General features: G+C 37.7%; 2 protein-coding genes across 2 annotated transcripts in view; one reads left to right on the top strand and one right to left on the bottom strand.

Moving 5' to 3' along the window:
- Positions 1-516: 516 nt before the first annotated feature.
- Positions 517-8,695, bottom strand: LOC140245121 (tRNA wybutosine-synthesizing protein 5-like). Its single transcript, XM_072324720.1, has 8 exons — positions 8,583-8,695; positions 8,152-8,306; positions 5,360-5,429; positions 4,592-4,636; positions 3,929-4,066; positions 3,705-3,792; positions 3,074-3,190; positions 517-2,388 (listed from the first exon to the last, which is right to left on the bottom strand). The coding sequence occupies exons 1-8, from the start codon at positions 8,664-8,666 to the stop codon at positions 2,129-2,131; spliced, it is 957 nt and encodes a 318-aa protein (XP_072180821.1). The 5' UTR covers positions 8,667-8,695; the 3' UTR covers positions 517-2,128.
- A 9,860-nt stretch (positions 8,696-18,555) lies between these two features.
- The window catches only part of LOC140245096 (krev interaction trapped protein 1-like), a 58,788-nt gene continuing 55,059 nt past the window's right edge, over positions 18,556-22,284 (top strand). Inside the window, exons 1-2 of the mRNA XM_072324693.1 lie at positions 18,556-18,916; positions 19,600-19,939. Coding sequence (XP_072180794.1) covers positions 19,679-19,939 — 261 coding nt within the window. The 5' untranslated portion in view covers positions 18,556-18,916; positions 19,600-19,678. The remainder of the gene's footprint in view (positions 18,917-19,599; positions 19,940-22,284) is intronic.

The following is a 22,284-nucleotide window of genomic DNA, read 5'->3' on the forward strand; positions in this document are numbered from 1 at the left end:
AAATAATTTCCCTTTATTATCTCAATAATAATGATCCATAATTGTGTAAAAACAACGCAAAGGATGGGTATATTCCGATGTCGTGCTTATGTTTTTCTTTGTTTTTGATGCGTACGGTTATAACGAGGTACCGGTTATAACGAGGTAATATCGCCGGTCCCACGGACCTCGTTATAACGGGGTTTCACTGTACAATGTATATTCATTTTTGTTAAGGGCACACTCGCCACAAGTTCTTTACTTCTAGAGATGTGCCCCCAAGCATGTTTAAAATCATTGAAATGTTATCCGTACTTTTGTGTATTGTTTGCTGGAAATAAATGTCCATAAAACCTGAAGCTTGAAGCCTGTTGTTAGTGGTGTTCATATCTTGTGTAATGCTTCTTCTGTACTCTGAATCCAAGATCTTCTATGTATATATCGATTGTACACTGCGTTTCAAATTTATCAACACTGTCTTATCATGTGTAAGGCTACATGACTGAGAACGAACGCAATGTAAGGCATATCTCCAGTTTCGCAGGATGACCACAAACATCCACTTTATTTCAGCATCAATTCTACATTTATTAGAGCACAGAACAGTAAAACTGTAACCACTGTTGGCTCCTGGTGCAGCCTTGAAGGACAATTCTACCACACAATTTAGTGTCTGTGATACATACCGGTACTGTTACATCCTTGTAAGGGCTTCTCTTTCCTGACACACAGACTATCTTGCATTCAGCACCTCACTGTCCTTCACAGAATGGTTGTCTTTAGATACAACTCTGTTCATATAATATGAGTTCTGTTTTCCCTTTAAGACAGATGCTCTTCAGTCTTTTTTACAGCACAGTTGCTTCTCACAACCCAGCCGTACATCTTTGCGATCCATCACATCTTGGTTATGAGCTTCATAATCTTTCCCATCACACTGTGGACCCTGTGCAGGGGACAACATTTGCTCCTACAGAGATCCGCAGCACACAAGCCACTAAGCCCAAGTTTTTCAAACTGACATCGTTCCAACAGGCATTGCACATTGGCTTTTCCTCATGCCTTAGCTACTCATTTAAACCTAGACAAATCGTCTGGCGTTCATTGCACAGAGTATAAAATTGCATGGCTGTTACTTTGAAAATGCTCCTCCCCAACGCGATTCCTTACCTATCCCCCAATTGAGTCAGATATTGGTTTCAATTTGATCATACACTCATGTTTGTGGTACTTCTCTTCCAGATTTGACTGAATACATTGAGCGACAACAGCTTGTGCATTACTGTCTGAACTTCATGATATACATGGGTAGTATTCAACAACAGATAGTAAGCTGTGATTTACACATTTGTGGTGCATCATCATGTTACCTGTATAAAGTTGGAGATTATAATAGGAAAAAATGAACATGACAGCCAACTTTAGCAATATAACCTTTACAGTTTTCCAACTTTCAATTCCTTTTAAAAATATTTTCCATGTAGTGAAGTATATGGCTTTCATGATGGCTTTTGTGATGATGCATTATATTCATTCATAGTCCAAAAAAGCAAATAAACTTGTATTCATCACAATGATGTTTCCTTCCCGTCTATGAAGAGCAAGTTACATAGCTAGCATGCACATTAAGATTATTTCTGTGAGAAATCATGGACTTTTCATCATGTAGCTCTAGACTACTCCTTTCAATTGTCAACACGATTAATCAACATTTGGCAAAGCTGCATTGTCATATGACAGTACATTACTATCCAAATTGTTTGCAAAGCTAACATACTTTTCAATGTTCTTTTTCAAGTTCAACACTTTTATTCTATTGCTGTTGTGTGTGTTTTTTTTTCCTGAAATGTGTTTGAGGTATATGTCTCCTTTCTGTGGCATATGAGACAATCTTAAACAAAAAATTGATGATGCGACCCATGACGTGAGACTCTTCTTCTGTGGCAAACTATTACAACTTAGCCCATGGCAGCTCCTAATCGTGGTGTACTACTCTTAACAAGCTTCCGCAAGCCAGGAAGAAGTGACACAGATGGAGCTTATCGCAAAGTCAATCGAGTGGGGGCTGGGGGTGTGGCTGAAGTCATTGATTACCATCTCATCTGGGATGGGGGAAGGGGGGGGAGGGAGGGGAGGAGCATCCTCTTCATCACCTATTGTCGGCAGGTAAGTAGGTCTTCTTCTCGATCTCGCGCACCAGTCTCCGGCCATAGAAGTCCCTGTACTCCTCCGGGAGCTCCTCGAGGGACTTGATGGCACGCTGAATGATCTGCAGGGCCTTGCTGGCCGCCAACGGGTCCTTGTTGCCGTAGGTGTCCTTATTGTCATAGCAACCTGCGTCGAGGTGGCGCCAGAAGACATTGACAGCCACGCTGAAGTCCAGGGATACCACATTGTGGAACCACAGTGCTGTAATAAAAAAAACAGGAAACTTATAACAGACTGTGAGCTCTGTAGCATGATATTTTTCATCACAAGAAAACATAGACCAAATATGTGCACATGACCAAAGATCAAAGAAAAGACTTCTTCTACATTGGCTGCTGAAGCTAAGGTAGGCTCAGTCCTATTATTCAAAGCATGCCAGAGCAAACCAGAGTCATCGAAAGTGGTTCAGATTGTACCGGGAGTTTGGACTGAATGCTCCCAAAGCACACCGTTGCCAGAGCGAATGGAGTAAGGAAGCTTTCACTGGTGGACCACCTCACAATGAGATCAAGATGGGGGTCAGAGCAAACCATTCTGTGTCACGAAATGGGACTGAAAGCAACTGTGTCAGAGCAAAGCCATGTTACATTGAATTTGAACACTATTTACATTGACATACTATAGAAATGGATATTTCTGTGAATAATTTTTCACAATCTACTGAATAAGATGAATTTTGCATGTGTTTAGTTCACATAATCAAGAGATTACAAATGAATCATTTGTCATAGTACATAACCATGAGAGCATGTTTTTGTTTGCATGCAAACTTATACATGCAATGTATATGTGTTTGTATGTTGTTGTTGCTGTTGTGTATGATGTTGTTGTTTTCCTGAAAAGAAAACCAAGGAAAAATGCTAGCGAATCTGTCATGTTTGCAAACCTGGAATGAAGAGGATATCCCCAGGCTGCAGCCTGCAGTGGTAGGGTGTGGCAAATCTGAAGTCTGGAAATTTCTTGTAGTCTGGATTGTCAAGGTCACTTATGGCCGATTTATCTCCTGCAAATTAGTAGGGATTCAAGCAAATATTATCCAGCTTAAAATCTGGTGTAGAATAATGTTACCTCATACATGATTTATGGTATATCCTACTAATTGAACCTGTTTATCAATTATTGTGAAATTGTATATCATGCAAACTTTAAGTCTTAGAAATGAAAAAGAGACAAGATAAGATGTTTTTAAACTCTATCTGACACAGAAACATATGTGAGATTGCTCTTTTAAATGAAACAGTTGTACTCTGTTACATGCCACATCATAAATTTGTTTGTGAAGTTCCAGCAAATTGACTGATTTGGCAGTGTGCTAAGATTGTAATGTATGAAGTACTACAAGCTCTGATGTCAATTCTCGCATCAAACCTGATTGATCGAAAAAAAAAAAAACAGGACTTTATCAGTGAGCAAAGTCCACAGCAATCTGAGAGTTTTCCACCCATTCTATTCTTGATAAATGGTGTGTGTGTGTTGGGGGGGGGGGGGGGGGGGGGGCTCTTATCGCTCATCCTCACCTGTGAGGTAAAGATAATTGGCATCCTGGGGACTAAATAGAATGACCCTCTTGTGGCCTCTGACCTGGATTAGAACATTGTCCATGACCTGCAAAGAGAATTGATAGAGATGGGGGAGGGGGTAGAAATGAGATGACTTTCAAATATTTACAGCTGAGTATACAGACATATGTTAGTTATGAGGGAGAGTTCTACAGGTATTCATTTCACATCAAGTTACATACATCATAGTGTGTCCACAGTTGCAGATTGGCTGAGCCCACCCGGAGCACACTGGAGAAGAACTGCTCAGGGGTGAAGAACTCCGGAATAGTGAGGTCAGCTGCCAGGGCGGGGAACTGTATCTTGATATCGGCAATGCCCTGCATTGAACCAAACCAAAAAACCCCCAACAAAATGAAGAATCTTAAAACCAAGCGAACAATCATACAAGAACAAAAGCCCTAAACAACAAAAAAAGAAATCATGTGGATGTAAACAAGTGCTTGTACATCACAGAAGATCAAAGACAGCGATATGGAATTAGAATGATGAATTTTAGCGGAAGCATGACAACATGTTATGTTGCAATCTGAAACACTGATCTCTTGTGATGGATTTTCATCCCTGACAAGTCCTTCTAGCTTCTATTTTGCATACACTTTCTAATACCTAAAACAGCAATTCAAAAGTTGACTGAAGAATTTCATCAATTTGAAATTCAAAGGTTGTTATGAAAATCAGTTGTCAACAACCAGGGTAGGTCTACACTGAATGGTACATGCATCAAATGCAATATTCATTTTTTTTTTTTCCAACTTGGCCAGGATGGTCCCACTTCTAACATCTGAGAGCCAAACAAACGAATTACCTCAAGGTGGAGGAGAAAAAAAGGCAAGGTGTCTCACCTTCCTTGGATCTTCCCCAAGTGATCTGAGGTAATACAGTTCATCCTGTGGTCAAAACAATGTCAATTCATGGAGCAAAGTTACACAAATAAAAGCAGCAACACCAAAAACAGTCATGACAAGCTTCACTTGGGAGCACAGCTTTAGTTTAAAAAAAATGAACTCTTAAGTTAAATTGTACAAATCAATATGGAATAATGATGACATCTGGAATTTTTTACTCTAGGGTTAAAGGATTTGTAATATACAGTTGAACCTCTATTATCCGGCCTCCCTTTATCCGGATCTCTCTATTATCCGGACGCAATCTCGCCGTGATTTTTTTATTTTTTTTTTATAATTACGGGAGGAAACACACATGAATTACATATACTTGATACATTTCTTAATAATTATTTAGGTAAATCATCCCAAGAATTTATAAAAGAAAATGATTTCCGCTTGTAAACACGAACCTCTATTTTGGGGTCTGTTACTGAGTGTAACAATGAAAAGGTCGCAGCATACACATTACTACATGTGGTACTACAATGGGCTACATCAGTACATGTGTATGTGTATGTACCATAGAGCTCTATTATACGGTATGTACATGTATAAAGCATTGAGTCTCCCGTATCCGGCCAAATCCCTTATCCGGATGAGCCCCGGTCCCGACTTGTCCGGATACGAGAGGTTCAACTGTACCAACATCCCTCTTCTTAGTTTCTGCTACATTTCACCTTTCTTACAGACAACGAAAGAGTCAAAACAACGGAAATTTCTCACCTTGTCGAAAAAATATTCATCTTGAGAGTTTTTTGAGCATCGATGAACAAGTTCGGCAAATGGAAGACTCCTGGAACAAGAGTAAATAAGGAACCAAACATGAATTTGATTTGCTTACTGCAATCTACAAATACACAGAAACATAATGAATCATATTCATTTACTGTAAAACTGGAAATTTTCGCTTGAGTAATCTTTCACACTCAGCTGGGTAAAAAGAAAAAAAAAGTGTGTGTTTAATTCTGCGGAATCAAAACAGTAAATAGTGTTACATATAGCGAACAACAAAAAAGTGCATGTTTTTATTTTTTCATTTTTCACTGCAGTTTCTGGTCATGCAAAATATGCAAAATTTCCACACTGTAAAATTTCCACATCTACAGTATGTAAAAATTATTTCTATAATTTTACCCATTGAAGTGAGAGGAACAAAAATCTAATAAATTATTCTACAAACTTGTAGGGGAAACATGAGTCAGATGCTTGCTGGTCGTTAATTAACTTCATGTTCATGTTCATGTTCATGTAGCAGCTTAGAAAAGACTAGAAATGTCGCTTTGGCGACTGGTATGCCTCCGCCATAATGCATGATTTTCCCAATAGGTCTAGATAGTACATGTGGACAATGTGTGATTACATTTTCACAAAATTGGCAAAATATTGAAATAACAAGTTTGTCACAAATGTGTTGAATGTTCACCTTCCTTGACCTAGGTTTAATTGGATGAATAGGAGAGCATGTATCTAGGGATTTAAGGACTTTAACTCGACTTTGACCCATTCATACATTTAGGCATTGAGTAATTTTCAAGGTACAGGTGTGGAGAAAAAGTGCAATTTCCGAATTGAATAGTAAATTGTTACCATTTTCATCTGGCCCTTGACCTTAAAATTCATAAGATAATCACTTTCAGGTAGAACATGCATAATATGTACTAAGTTTCAAGATAACTTGAGCCACTTCCGAGATATGGAGGAAAAAGTTAGTTCAGCACTTTCACTTGATCTTTGACCTTTTGACCTTTGAGGCAAAAAAAAGAAGAAAAAAAAACTTTCCAGAGAATTTCGATTAGGTTACACATGTATGCATACACCAAGTGTAAAAAAAAAAAAAAAATAACCCTGCTGGCATTGCATGATAGGAGGGAAATAGTAAAATTTTGAAGTGTTGCACTTGACCTTTGACCCCATGAACCCTACATTCTCTAGATAATCACTTCCAGTCAGTATATGTATATACTATGTTTCATGAAGATACCTTGAACAATTTTCCAAGGTATGGAGAAAAAAAAAGAAGTTTTAATATTTTTACTTGACCTTTTGACCTTTGACCTTTGACCTCATGACCCAAACTTTCACCAGAGAATCTTAATTGGGTAATACATGTATACACTAAGTTTCAAGAAAATATCTTCAGGCATTCAATAGATATGGTGGAAATGGTGAAATTTTATGTATTTGACCCTGACCTTTTGACCTTTGACCTTTGACCTCATGACCCAAACTTTCACCAGAGAATCTTAATTGGGTAATACATGTATACACTAAGTTTCAAGAAAATATCTTCAGGCTTTCAATAGATATGGTGGAAATAGTGAAATTTTATGTATTTGACCTTGACCTTTTGACCTTTGACCTTGAGCATGTGCACCCAAAAGTTGATAGGCACAACTTCATCCCCTAATACACATACATGCCAAGTTTCATTAGGATACCTCAACAGGTTTTGATAGTTACCTTGTCCACAAAATTCATTACGGACAGACGGAAGGACGGACGGACGGACGGACGGAAGGACGGACGGACGGAAGGACGGACGGACGGACAACCCGAAAACATAATGCCTCCGGCACCACTTCGTGGCGGAGGCATAAAAAGGCCAAATATGACAAGAGCGCTATAGAGCATGCAAGAACTTAAGAAGTAATCACATCAGAAATGCTTATACTGCAGCAATCGGGTTCCATTAATGACTTGGCAATTGATGCAAACCACATTCACAATCTTTTTGTTTTTTAAAGAAATCTTCTTCATTGGTTACCACAAAGCAATTTGGCAGTGTGCGCTACGATTAGTTAGACGCTAATCTGATATCAAACATCACCACTGGATGAACGTCAATTTAAATAGTTTACAGAAAGAAGCCTTTCACCATTATGATGCGAAAATCCTCTTCTGGAGGTCCATCAAATTGCCACAAAGTTTCATTTGTCAGTGGTACCGTATCTGTCGCAGAAAGACTGATTGAAGACTGGTTGAAATTGTCTCCTAGTATTGCAATTACAAAGAACATGGTTCGCCAAAGTTTGCCTCTTTCATCACCAAATCTTCAATAGACTTTTCTTTCAGCTTTGATTCCTCAACAAAATGGAGAGCAATTTAACTTGTTGATATTCTTAATAAACAGGGATTAATTTTCAAACTCAAATTTGATTAGCAATTTCAGCTGATGAAAAATATCTGCAATGACATCGTGTACACTTCTATGTAAGAAAACTGCTTTAGATACAAAAGTTAGTTTGTGTAGCAGTGGTGTGAAAATGCATAGCAAATTGTGATGCGATACCAGGAAAATTATTCCCTGCTAAATAATACTATAGATATAGCATGTATCTGTTTGAGATCCTAAAGAAAGCCACAGGTGCCTTACTTATTGAATATTCAAGCCTCAAACTATAAAATTCCACCATTATCGGCACACAAGCTTGAGACCATGGAATGTGCTCTGTATTAATTGCCAAGTCTAATTTGTGCATACAAATCTGGGGGTATGCAATTCCCCTACAAGTTACCTGTACGCATAGTTCTTGGTAATGAAGTCCATCTTAGGGGTGGGGCTGACATGAATCTTGACTTCTCTGTCTCCACCCTGCTCTGCCAGGTAGTCAGGGGTCCACTTTGCCGAGCAAGGCCCAATGTCTACTCCCCGAAGAATGGCTGGCTTCCTCTGCATGAAAAAGGGATCAAAGAAAGTTGATAAGGAAAAAGGGATTGCTAGATGGAATATGTGCCATCCTATTTTCATCCAAAACATGTGTTTCTACTGTTTCTTTTTCCATTTTTGTATCATTATAAGTATATCACAAACATGTACCTTGCCATTACAAGGGTTCCTAGCTTGCAATCCTTTACAAAACACTACAGTTAAACCAAAAATATAAACATGAGATACAGATAAGAGAATCAATCAATCTAGCACTTAAAGAAATATAACCATTTTCACCTCAGGATAAATGACTCCAAGAAACTCTTCTTTTCCAATGCCACTGAAGACTGGGACATCTTTTCCGATGAGTTCTGATGCCATCTGGAATACGATTTAGTGCTGGGTTGACCTAGGGGTTAGAAGACGAAGTGTAGAACATTTCATAATCATATAATCACGACTAAAAATATAAATTTTGTAGTTTCCCATCATTTATGACCACCTAGAATAAAACCACCAGTTTTCGGACACTTAAGCTTTTCTGCAATATTTGTTCAACTCAAATAATATTATATCTAAAACAATGTATGTTAAACATATCTGAAACTACTTTTTCTCAATGTTGATTTTGTTAAATACAACATAAAATTTCACAAAATCCCAAAATATTATTACCATGATAATCCCCCAGAATGCGTCCGGCCTTTTCAGAATACGGACGTGTGCTATGTGTGTTCAATGTCACTGCACGTACAAAGGCTGCTGAAAAATGCACCATGCCATATCTGCGGCGCGCGCTGGTGTCTAAATTCTGGCAAGTCAGCACTTGCATTCAACCCCTGTACATTTAGTCGCTGCATATACAATGTATACGCACGTATGTATGGAGATTTTGTTTTTCTTTTGTGTCTTTGAGGATACTGTATCACACTGAGCTAATAAATACGATAAGCGAAAAATCTCGCAACAGATCGGCATATTTCTCAATTTTTAGCTCTTTTTCGGTGACCCCGATTCTTAACAAGGGACTTGATTTGCATGCACTTTGGAAAAGTTGCACCAATTCTGCATTTTTGATGATGAAATTTGGGATTTTAGATGGATTTTTTGAGGTGACTATTAAGGCACGTCACTTTCCTCAGCGGCCCTTTCCTCTAGTCTTGTGATCAACAATGCCAGTATGTGAAGCGATGTGATATGCGTGTGTTTGACAATAAAATTTGCTGGCTCATGTGACAAGTGATAGGTGTCCGGATTCTGGAGGCCGGCCAAAAACTGGAGGTTTGAATTACTCTATCCGAGTATCTCCTTCTTTGCTCATTTAATATCTCCTAAAACTAAATTTATATTAAAAAGTATCTTGATTCTTACAATCTTTAACGAATAATATAACTATAGAGGCTAGTCAACATGGTCAAACATAAAGAACACGTCATTCATAGGCATAGCATGGCAGTGTCATGAGCAGTACCCGTTTGACCCTCCTTGCGGCTTGCGCTTGCAATTTAGGTTTCGTAATGTTGAATAGATTTCTACTTGTAGTTGTAACTGGTTACAACTAGACAAGACTTCTACTCGGCATGCATTATGTATTATGCTCGGGGAAGGAAGCTTGCTACATCATATTTTTTGATAGATGGGACTACACAATACGCGCATACGTTACAGGACGTCCTCGGATCCTCAAGCAAAGTAGCTAGTAGTAGTAAATAACAGTACTGAACACCGTATCCACATTTCCCCAATATAAATGACAAACCCTTTATGTGAATAAATATCATTTTTACCTTTGTAACGCAGTTTGATGCAGTGTTCTGTCTCTACCGTGAGCGAATGTACAAAGTCAATCTTCAAAGTGAGCTAGTCAAGATAAACAGCGCCCTCTAATTCAGATCTTAGTAGACTGAAAGTAGGATTCTGTGAGCGAAATAAGATTTCGATTTGGTGAAACGAGTAGATCATGAAACTTATCCTGAGATGGTGACGAAGGAAATACTGTGGATGTCCCTTGCAAAACATCATGGACACACCAATGTATAGTTGAAATACAATTATAAACTTGAATAATGTGTGTGTGTGTCTCACATTTCAGACGCTCATCACAAACAATCATGTCGTTTTCTCATCTTACATAACAAGAGATGTGGAAGCTCTTTGTCATAAAGCACAATGTGGATTGAGTGAAAGCAGCAATATTATTTGCAATACATCCTCAGTGAATGTTTGAGCAAAATCAGACAATCAGTCTCGGCGACATCATTGCAGGATAAGACGACTACTACAGTTCATGACATCATTTTATGCTACTGAACATAAAGAAAATAATTATATATAAAAGGAAAATTCCACAAAATCTCATTCTTCACGAAAATCACACATTCTATGGCCTTGTTCTGATATATGTTAGGGGTGATATTATCATACCCCTTGCTTTCTGAAAGTTACGTCAAATGTTATTCTATTATGCCAGAAAAGTGAAAATATGCTGAATTTTCTTTATAAAATATTTTCTTTATCTCGTCAATCAGACGTCATGAAGTGTATTATAGTCTCCACATCAAGCGAAACTTTGAAAATTCGTAAGTTTTGAATCGATTGCCCGATTTTGTTCAAACTTTCACTTGTTCTATTAAAGTTGCTGCTTTCACTCATTCACATTAATGTTTGGGATTTGGTTTCCTTTATAACCTTACTAAACAAAAACAAAAAAAAAACCCAAAAAACAAAAACAAATAAACAAACAAACAAAAACGAAAATTATTAACATGAGAAATGTTGCTAAGGCAGGACGGTGTCGTAAGACAAGACGGACGGTGTCGAAATACATGATGAAAACTTTTTAAAAGTACAATGTCACTGCATAATGATATTCAAAAGTTTTGTGGTGAAAAGAATGACAACACTAGGCAAAGAATTTGTAGGGGGTTCCTTCAAAGTCGGAGCTATTAATATGAAAGTGGATATTTTATTCAATCTCATTGTTAAGACATTTTTTTTTTCCACGCAACAATGACATCACTTGATATTTTATTAACCACTTTGTATGCAAATTAGATAAGGCGATGATGCTTGCACGTGGGTGACAGAGCATTTGAATCTTTCACTTAAGAAAATGACATTCATAATCTTCTCTCGGAAAAACAAAAACAAAAAACCCAACAACAATCAAATAAAGAGCAACCGATATCCTTCGCATCACAATATAAATTTTATGTTTGTTTTGTTGCACTGTCTTCCAAGGAACAATGGCTTTCTGCGTAAGGGTTGCAATTATTGCTTACTGTCGAACTCAACAACTCTTTCTTTCTTTTTTTCTGACCGATTTGAACCCCCAGCACTTTGTTCGTCTTCTGTTACTATACATTGTGTGCAATTGAACTTTGAGGCACCAGCCATGTTAATAACACGTGGGTCTTTCTGGTCTCATGTCTTTAAACTCAGCAAACCACGAAAAAATATAGTTTTAGAGAGAGGGGAATTGGAAAGAGCGGTGGGAGGGACAGGGGGTTCGGATGAGCACCAGAGCTGCAACTTGCTCATTCATTTCCAAAAATTCATATGACGTCAAATACCCCCGAAATCGTCCCACGAGCGAGAGTAGGAAGAGGTTTGTGGGAGATGGCGGTCAATTAAAACCTTCTGGAGTTGTGCTGCTGGAATTCCCCCAAGCAGTGTTTCGTTATAGAGGCTTGCTCTCATTGGGCCAAAAAAAAAAAAAAAAAAAAAAAAAAGGAGAAAAAGGGTTATCATACATTACATCACTGGGTCTACCAGACACTAAAATCGAAAGTTCGTAAGATCTGATCAAAATGACTTTTTTTTTTAACGTGTCTCCCCGTTCAACAATCGAACGCTTTTGAATTTCCCCATGTAACCTATACATGGACGCTTAAGATAAAAATCATCTTTCAATTTATAGGAGTGTCGCCTGTATTACGAAGACAAAAATCAAATCGTGGTGTGATCATTTGGATCTAATAATATTTCAAGACCATTTTTAAAAGTGGAATGTTTATCTGAAAGAATCGTGCCCATACCTTGACAAGCAAGAATTTTTATAGATGCCTCCATACCTCCACATGATATATGACATTTCAATATTTCAACTCTAAAATTGATGGACTGATAGATAATTAAGTGTTATTCTGAATTATCATTGATAAGAGTCCGTTCAATTGTGAAGGATATATATATAATATTGTTCACATATTTTGTACTATAGGCCTATTTCATGAATTGTTTTTCAAATTGCTCAAGTCATGAATTGACATGCATAGGCCTACTTTGTATTATGTATATTACCTTTTATTGAGGGAAGTAAAATGAAGTGAATTCAAATTGAATTTGAAATTTAAGTATATATTCAACTTTTTGAATTGTGTTTCCTTTGACTTCCTCTCTTCCTTGCCTAGTTGTTATCAAAAAATGATAAAAAGTAATAAAGTTGAATAAATGGCGAGTCTGATTCTGCACTAAAAGTCTCGGGACCTCATTCACCCCTATGCTCTGAAAAGAAAATCTCACGCACTGAAGTAAAACAAGGGGGATACAAAACATTATAGATATTATTAGGCCTACAATACGCTAATCGAATAATGTAATTATGAGCAGGATAATATCAAATCAAAGAAATGGTTCGTTACATTTGGACAAAGATAAGTGATATATTGCAGAACTCAAGTGTCAAACATTTTCGCAAAACAAACTGTAAATAATGCCCTTTTCATTTTTTTATGATGATATAAGATGTTATATAGTGAATTTCTTTATTATTTATTACAACTGTGTAGGCCTACAATTCAAAGCTTTATCTATGGACATAAACACTCCTTCTAAAATTAAATGTATGCAATAAAAGATAACTTATCGTCGACCCTATGATTTCTTCGAAGCACCTGTACCAATGTATATCTGCCAAACGATACCCCCAAATTGAATGTTAAATTTACCATTTTTATTAATCAACTTTGATACAAACAACACACAACAAAACAAAAGGAAGAAAAGAAATAAGTATAAAGACCCCATAAGAGTTTGATTGATTAATTTATCATTTCTTTTTTTTTCTTCTTAAATAAAGATAGAAACTTTTGTTGCCCCCTCCCCTTGAGAGATAAACTCCCTTATGGGAAAATCAAACAATCACAATGTGTGCATTAAACGCAAGAAAGATATAAAAATGGATGACACTGAAAATTAACAATGCAATATATTTTGCAATGAAATTCTGTTTCTTTCTCTAAAATGAATAGAAATACTTCCGATCAAATGAACAAAAGGAAAGCGAACAGAACAAAACAAAGAGAACTCTTCAATACTGTAAACCTGTATGATCTGCGAAATAAAATATGTGCTGAAACATCGCTGTGAATAGGTGTCTACAATCATTACAATGACATGGTGTTCTATGACGTGGACGTTGGCCTAAAGAAGGGCTAAATAACAACAGAAGGGGTAACTTTTCAAGCAAATGGACCTAGGGTTTTTCTGAGGTCGGAAATCACAAACAAACAAACAAACAAACAAAAACTCACGGCCACGAACTGACGCATCAGTTTGCTACGCTGGGATCTTCAAGGAGCTGCAGCAGAGTCACTCTGATCAGCGTCCCTGGCTATTAGCACCGGCCTGTATTGGTCATCGGCAATCAGCGTGTGTGTGTTTGTGTGTGTGTGTGCATGTATTAGTGTGTACCCGGACTGAACGTTGCATGCTATGCGGATATACACGGCGATTTTGCACGTCAGTGCTATGGGCTACATGGTAAAAGCACTCCACCGAACGAAAGACAGCAGAAAACCTCGGAATTTTGGGTGGAGTCGCCTGTTTCTCATAGGAATATACCTGTCTTCACATTACAAACACATCATGTCCAAAGTGAGTATTCGTATAAGAGTAATTGTGACATTATTTTTCAAGAAAATGACTTCTAGACGTCTGAATTTGCATTCAAAAGGTGCGATTACTGGTAAATTTACGTACAGTGCACTGGGACTTCATACATGTATGCTGCTGGCGTAGACTAACGGATCACTGCCCCATGTGCGCGCCGGAGCAGCGGGCTGGCAGAGAAGCTAGTTTACGCTGTCTCACTACGTTCCAGTAGGGGCCTACCGCAGAAAACCGTCACCTGTTCATTAGTGAATTAAATGTTTCAACATAAAATGAGTAATGTCTAAGTGGAAGGATTTCTTCTATTTCTGTTTTCATACGTCATGAAGTGAAGGGTAATATTGAGAGCGTCATAAAATCATAAAACCAATGAAAACCAACAATCAACATTGCAACAATACGACAATGTCGACATGTCAGACGTGCGTGAAGTCGTGTTGTGTTGCATGTCATCAACTTCATGATCATTATTTTCATTGAAGCTCTTCCTTTGAAAAGTACTTGTAAGTTACATGTAAGGCGTTTTCACATCAGCCCGATGTTTCGAAATAGCGTGCTATTTTCTGACTTGGGAAATTTTCCCGATAGCGAAATAGCGCGCTATTTGATGTAATGTGAACACAAATTAACGCGCTAGTTGTATCGCTCTGATCGAGAAAATTTCTCGAGTCCAACTCGGGAAATTTCTGAAATAGCGGGATAGTAGCGCACTATTTGATAATGTGAAAACGACTCGAGAAATTAGCGCGATGAATCCCATCATGCCTAGCGTGTGTGACCCGATCGACCGAGGCAAACTGCACACAAATCATGAGGAATTTTTGAGAGGGCACACGCATTTCTGCTGATGCTGTTTGCACATACTCAGCTGTCGAATTAGCTACAATTTTAGAATTTTTAGCTATTCGGGCTACCCCCTCTTCTTCGGCTGATCTGAATAAGAAATGAAATAGCGCTCTAATTCGCAATCGCGGAAAATATTTTGAGCTTGGATTTTTATCGGGCTGATGTGAAAACGCCTATTGAAGCTTGGAGTTGGAGAATGAATGACGCTACTAAGATTTTTTCTTTTGTACTCTCAAATCTGTCCTCTTTTTTTTTTTCAATCGGTCATTTTTTGTCACTCTATGCCTATCTATGATTGGATTATTAATCAGTCTTAATAATAGGGCCTACTCTTGCCAGAGTCAAGAACATTTTTTACGTCCATGCTCATACCAGCTCATACTCTAATGTTAGACTTTAATGTAGTGTGTGTGAAATGAGAGCTTGCAAATATGAACCTAAATTGTATAAATAATAGAGTTTTACTCCAGCAGGGAGAACCAAAAATCTAATTTATGTTTGAGTGCAAGTGTTTATACTTTCATGCAAATCCAACGCAAAGCACAAAACACTATTAGCTACTACACAGCCCAGTCGTGCTCCGCATGGCATTTCATCGGGCTAACAAAGCACCATAAATGGCCGTGGGTAAGTGGGACTAGATGCAGCATCGAATGTGTAATGCTGTTGCCATAATAATGTCTGTGATGTGGTCATCGTTATCACATCTCCATTGTCTTAGATCACAATGTATGATTGTGAATCAGCATTGTACAGTAGGTTATCATAATATTGTAAATTTAAATGCTTTTTATTTTGGAGTAGCATGTACGTGTAATTTGCCTAGTTCTGTTTGATGATGATGATGGTGACTCTTCTAGGTAGGTAGGGGCAATCAGATTCAGTCAGTCTGGTGCACCTTATTAAATGGCTGAATATTCAGCCTTAGAACAAGATCACGAGGCACCAGCTGACTGGCACACAACTACTACACAATTATATGCTACCTGGCCTTGAGTTTCTAACTGTACACGTAGCCACTTACCACGTGCAACTTGTAATTTTGCAAGAAACCATGTTCCAAAATAGGTGGAAAATGTTTTGAGTACACTTGTAAGTCAACGAAAGGGAAAAAAGCCAAATACAGATCGTCATGACTAACTCTGATACAAAGTACCCTTTTATTTGCCTCTTTTTGCATTTTTTCCTCCTCAGATTTAGGATGGCATGTAAAAGAATTTGTAATCTTTATATAATATATTGCAGTCAAATCTGAGAGGGTATAAAAAATGGAACTACTTCAAGGCCCTGTGGAGTAATGGAATGAGTGTTCAAGAATGCACAATAATACTGCACTCAACAACAAAAAAATGAGTATTTACAGCTGTATACAGACTTTGTATGTTGTATGCATAATATTGGATCTAGACCCATGCCCTGCACAGTTAATGACTAGCCATGAAAAGTTACAGAAAACAACAATAATATGTACCATTCTAACAATGAACTCTGATATTTGATGATAAGAAATGTGGAGACACATTGATGTCTTGAGATGACATTTATTGTTTTTCATTTGAACAAAGATACTCTGGTTGGGAAGTGGTACGTAGTACAACATGTAGCTTGATAACATTTGCCACTTTACGTATTTTTAAAGTTCTTTGTGTCTATCCAGGGTAGTGTGTTAAATTTGTTTATGGTTTTTTTCTTAGCTGTTCCTAAATTATCTGGCATCTGTGAAATTGGTGTACAGTTCATTTGAAAGCAAACCAAGAGTGTTTATATCAGCAGAGACCAATTTTGATTACATATCTCTGTAAAGGTGTGAGGATAATTATATGTTGTTAATGAAAGATGTTTAAACATAACTTTTTTTTTTTTTTACCACTTGCCTGGTCAGCCAAGCAGATATTTTTTTTTCGTTGTTGCAGAACACTTACCCAAAGATGAATTGTACTTGCCCGAAAAGAAAGTCAATAAATATAAGAAAATGATAACAGAAAATCACTTGTAAGTCTAGGGCTTTATAATACATTGTAGAACACAATCATAAATTTGTATGAAACAGCACTCAGGTTGATTCACACACTTAAAAAACATTGGTGTACACAAACTTGGTTTGATTGAGTGTTGGTGTTGCATTGCATTTGGGCTTCTTCATGTAAGTGTTGGAAAGTTACTGAAATGAAATTGAAGTGCATTGCATCATTTAATAGTCATTATCTTTTGGCTTCTGTATGGTTGACTTCGTGGGTTTGTTAAAGGGGATAATGTGAAAAAAGGATGGCTTCAAAACCTTATGCTTCCCCAAGTTTGGCAAGCATTTTTTTTCTCATTGTTCCAAAATACTTGCTGACTTTGATTTTTAACTTAACCAAGGCAGACGGGCAAGCACCTATGTAGCACCATGTGAAATGCAGGTTTAATGATCTAAAAACAAAATACAAAAAACAAACAACAAACAAATGAACATACAAAAACAAAAAAGCAAACAGTGTTTACAGTACCTGAGTTTAGTTTTATTTTCCATTTAATTTTTTTTTTTTAATTTTTTAGGCCAATGCTATTAAAAAGCAGCTCTAAACCTAAATTCACAAACCATCTCATTGAAACAAAAATTTTAGTTCAACTCGTCCTAAACCTACTATATGTAGGGTCAGGTCTGAATGAATGTACAAATGTATTATACACAGAATACTGTAAAACGAGGAATGTTCGCGTGCATTTTAATTTCGCGAATTTCGCGAGCGCCAAGATTCGCGAAATTAAAATGCACGCGAAAGTTCTTGTCCACACTATATGCATTGAATGCCAATGGCAGTTCGCGAAAATTCATGCCGCAAAAAAGGCCGTCAGCTCCAATTCGCGAAAAATTCATGCCGCGAATATCATGTTTTACAGTACACAATACACACACATAAAAAAAGAAATTTACTGACAGAGTTTGCATTCATGTTACAAGTGCAAAGGAAAATTATCCAATTTGTGGTTAGATGTGGATGTATGATTGATTAAAATATGTACATTGTACATTACACTCATGTGATGAATAATATTTGCCCTTTTTTTTTTAATTGCTACCTTAATTAATTATACTAATAGAGACCTGTTTATAAACTCATTCGCGCACAGTAAGGAGGTACCCTGAAAATGTAATAAGTTTTGTGTCGTAATCTCATGTATATTCCTTGTTTTGCTGATGACTTGCTATATAGAGTGTTTAGTAGTAAAAGAGAAATGGAATGTGTTTTTTTTTTCTTTTAAATAAAAGGGTCTAAATTTAATGTGCATACCCCACCTTCGTTAAAAGGCTGGAAGTAACACCATCTAATGACTGGTGCCCAGAGTCTTGCAGATAATTGTTTTTTTCAAGATTTCCCAACACAAAACACAGGAATGCCCATCCTCCTTTTGTCGTTGCAGGTTATGTCCTCTCGAGTCAGTGCAGCATCCTGCCCAGCTTTGAATCACCAAATCTAATTAGACCAGCCTGGCCAAATAGGACAGGAGACACCAGTGTGCAAAGGGGTGAGAGGGTGAGGGGGTGAGGGGGAGAGAGTTCTGACGCAAGCGGAGCGAGCAGAGGCACGATAACCAGAGGCACAGCTCACGCCGCACGACGGTCACCCTCACAGCAGTTGCGCAGAAAGTCGGGCGTTCAGGCATCGTTAAGAAGGCAGTGAAGAGACGAGATCAGCCAGACGCGGGAAAGAGAGAGAGGGAGAGAGAGCGCCGATTCTACTCGTGCCCTCCAGCCGCCGTGCTACGATTTGCGAGACTGTCTGACTCAGTTTGATGGGCACGCTCAATAAGCACAGAGCAACAGGTCCTTGCTTTGCTGAGCAGTGTCTGAGTTGTACTTGACCTTATAGCGCTTGCTTGTTCTTATGATGTGACAGCATATCAAAAAGGTAAGATTTCTGATGACAAAATGATGTTTATTTTTTTTTTAAAATCAAAATCTGTTTGCTATTACAAATGAATAACTTTTTATTCATTTAGTCTATTTCAATTCTATGAAATTTTTATTGAGTTTCATTTTTTTCTTTAAGATTAGTGAAATTTTTTTACTCTTGCGTTATATAATTAACTTTCCAAGTTTAATGGGACCATCTGAATAAATCGATATTTTTTTTCCTTTATTGCTAAAAACACTGGACATTCTTTTATAAAATGAAAGCAGTGCCTGTTTGATCATTTTTGGGGGTTATCTTTGTAGTAGTCTCATCATTACTACACAGCTCTAAGTAAAGTTTTAGAGCAGGCAAAATACATTTGTGCATTAAAAAGAACATTATACCCTTTTACATGTATATGGGTGAATAAGCAATCGATGGCTAATATCCAAATTTTCATCTCAATTGTCATGCTCCGGGGGGTTAGCTCTTCAGAGGAGTGTTCAAAACATTGCGTCATGTCGTCTTGAACTTGAGTGGTGTGAAAGTATGTGGTCATGTGGCGTGATTAATAAGCAGCCCATGATTCAGTCCTACTGCCTTGTAAATTACACTATAATGCTCGATGCCTATTAGTGAGAGATTAGTCGGTGACAGGGGATGGCTTTGTGTCTGTTTTATCTCTCCCACCAAACCAGGATACGCCACCGGTCTTAGCGTCACCTTGCCCTCTTTGTTTTGACATTCTGCCCCGCTCGCGCTCACACACTTTGACTCATGCCTGTGGTCCCGAAGTCACTCCGACGCAACGGAGACATGAGCTCCCATGCCCGCAACCGCAACCGACCTGCCCCGCCCGAGAGGCGGTTTCGCGGCAATGTGACAAATCCCGCGTACATCACCCAGGTCAGCCAATCGCAGTATCGGGTCTCCCCGGCCGAGGCGCTTACCAAGATGAAGATGCTTGAGCATTGTGACAGAGCAGTCATCAATCCCATGTTCCATCGTCCGTCCTCCGATCTTCCATCCAACGATCCAGTAAGTGCCTCTCAAGAATCATTATCCTCTTGAAACATTGAGTGAAGAATATTAATAAGACTGTATTAGGCTAATGCAGCATCTATATTACTATTAGTCTATCGTGGCGTAATTTGAGTAAGTACCCATACAAACCTTCAAGTAACACATAGTACCCATACAATTCATTATACCATCTCGATGTTAATACATGTAACAAGGATGGATATATAGACAATGAGTTCTTGGATTTAAGTAATCAGCATGGATACACAATGATGTTTAAAGTGGTACATTGGACCCTGATTGATGAAAATTATGCTAATTTTCCTCAGCATTTAAACGGTAAAGAAACAGAATTAGGCATACATGTACATTGTGTATATTAAAAGTGTTGTGTTGAGAATTCATTTCTAGTCAGATACCATCCACCTGGGGCATACATTGCAAGATCACAAATTTTGAGTTAGATTTATTAATTTTTGATTTGGTAATCAATATTCTGTAGTCAGAAAAAGAAAGCTATCTATGACAAAGATGAATTTTGGGTGAAATAGGTTTTAGCAAATGATTCCAAATGTCACTGCAAACTTTTTTTTTTTTCAAATTAAATATATTAACTTTCATTTGGTAATAGATGCAAACAGGATGGAATGGACGTCAATGTCTCAATGATTGAATATGAGATGGTGCATGTACAGATGTTTTATACTGAGAGAGAAAAGCAAACAATGAAAAGGGGGTTTCTGCTGTGTTATTGACATCTGCATGCATTATCTTTTCTGGTATCAATCTCATATTTAGTTAGACTTGACACTTTCATTTGTGGTTTATTGTCATGCACTTTGCAAAGGAGACTTTGCAACGAAGTGGTAAGATACTTTATAATGGAACAAAGCTTTAGATTTGAACCTGTTGATATGTTGTATCACTTAAAGGGTGTGTACAGTTCTGGTCGAGGTGAGGATTTAGCTTTTAACGTTTTGCGAGATATTCAGAAACCACTCTATGAGATGTCAAAGAGCATGCGGTTTTAAGGGGTATCAAAAGTTTATTCGATGAAAATCGGTTTTGAAATGGCTGAAATATCCAAAAACAAGGTGAAACAAAGAGATCCTAATAAAGTTGTGGCATGTCGCCTTTTATTATTAGCACTTTTTCGGATATCTCAGCCATTTGAAAACCAATTTTCATCAAATAAACGTTGAATCCTTCTTAAAATTACATGCTCTTTCATATTTCATAAGAGGCTTTTCATTATCTCACTTAGGAATGTTCAAAACATGAATCCCCACCTCAACCAGTACTGTACAGTCCCTTTAAGGACTCTCCCTGCCCCCTCCCATAGGGGGAAAAAGAGAAAAAGTAAAGAAAAATTATGCATTTAAAAAGTTTTCAAACTTGTAGAAGGCATGGAGTATGACAGAGCAGCTACTGGTGTTCTGGTAAAAAATCTAACTAGATGCAAAATTGTGATACAGTGTAGATTATCAATATATCAAAACAACACACATTTCGTATTGTACTATGTATTTATCTCTTTGAAAAGACAGCTGAAATTCACCCCTCCCCCCATCACATCAGACTCATTAACCCAATATATTTTAAAATGTTGCAAAGTATATAAATATCCCCATAAAAAAGAGAGAGAAAAAGAGACCATTTTAAGATTTCAAACTAAAAGAAGCCATTGAATGTGACTGAGCAGCTACACTAATGTTTTGGTCGCAAATCTAACCATGCAAAATTCCTCCATATCATGCATGACAGATCTTAATCATAAGAACAGCACATTTTGTTTAATGCCTTTGTATGAAAATCTTCCCGTAAAAAAAGAGAGTTAAAAAATCACTTCAAATCCATTAAAAAATTTTTGCCAAGTATGAAGTGTAGGAATAGGTGAAAGAGCTTCTAACAGCTCTCTTTCTCTGGTCTCACACGGCTGAGAAATGATTTTTCCCTCGGCGGCATGAATGATGCATGATGCTGTGAATGCATGTGTCAGAGTCACAGCGATCTGAGAGATTTGATCTGGCGAAACAGAGAGAGAGGGTATGGTGGTAACAGTATCATACATGCACTCAGGACGCTACCCTCCAACACCTCCGTATGACAGATCGCAATCTCTTTGTGTCCAGGGAACACAAAGAAAACAGTATGCCGCCCACAATGCTCTGCTCGTTATTTTTGGTCTACTTGCAGCTACTTGACCCGCTGATTTTGGAAACACAATTTGCAAGTGAATTTATGCATTTCTTGTTTATGCCACACTTTGCAAGATCTTCGTCTTGATAGCTGCGAAGGTATGCTGAAAAAGCATTACATTTTAATAATCTAGAGTGGCACATGACAAAACATGCACTGTC

This window comes from Diadema setosum, chromosome 22 (assembly GCF_964275005.1).
Source record: "Diadema setosum chromosome 22, eeDiaSeto1, whole genome shotgun sequence".
NCBI lineage: Eukaryota > Metazoa > Echinodermata > Echinoidea > Diadematoida > Diadematidae > Diadema > Diadema setosum.

What these genes read in the sequence shown, in the direction of transcription:
- LOC140245121 (XM_072324720.1), bottom strand. Translation starts at nt 8,666, where the DNA reads ATGGCATCAGAACTCATCGGAAAAGATGTCCCAGTCTTCAGTGGCATT. An exon ending in ATGAATATTTTTTCGACAAG is followed by an intron (nt 4,637 to 5,359) that starts GTGAGAAATTTC and finishes TTTTGACCACAG; the next exon opens with GATGAACTGTATTACCTCAG. An exon ending in TTGGGGAAGATCCAAGGAAG is followed by an intron (nt 4,067 to 4,591) that starts GTGAGACACCTT and finishes GGTTCAATGCAG; the next exon opens with GGCATTGCCGATATCAAGAT.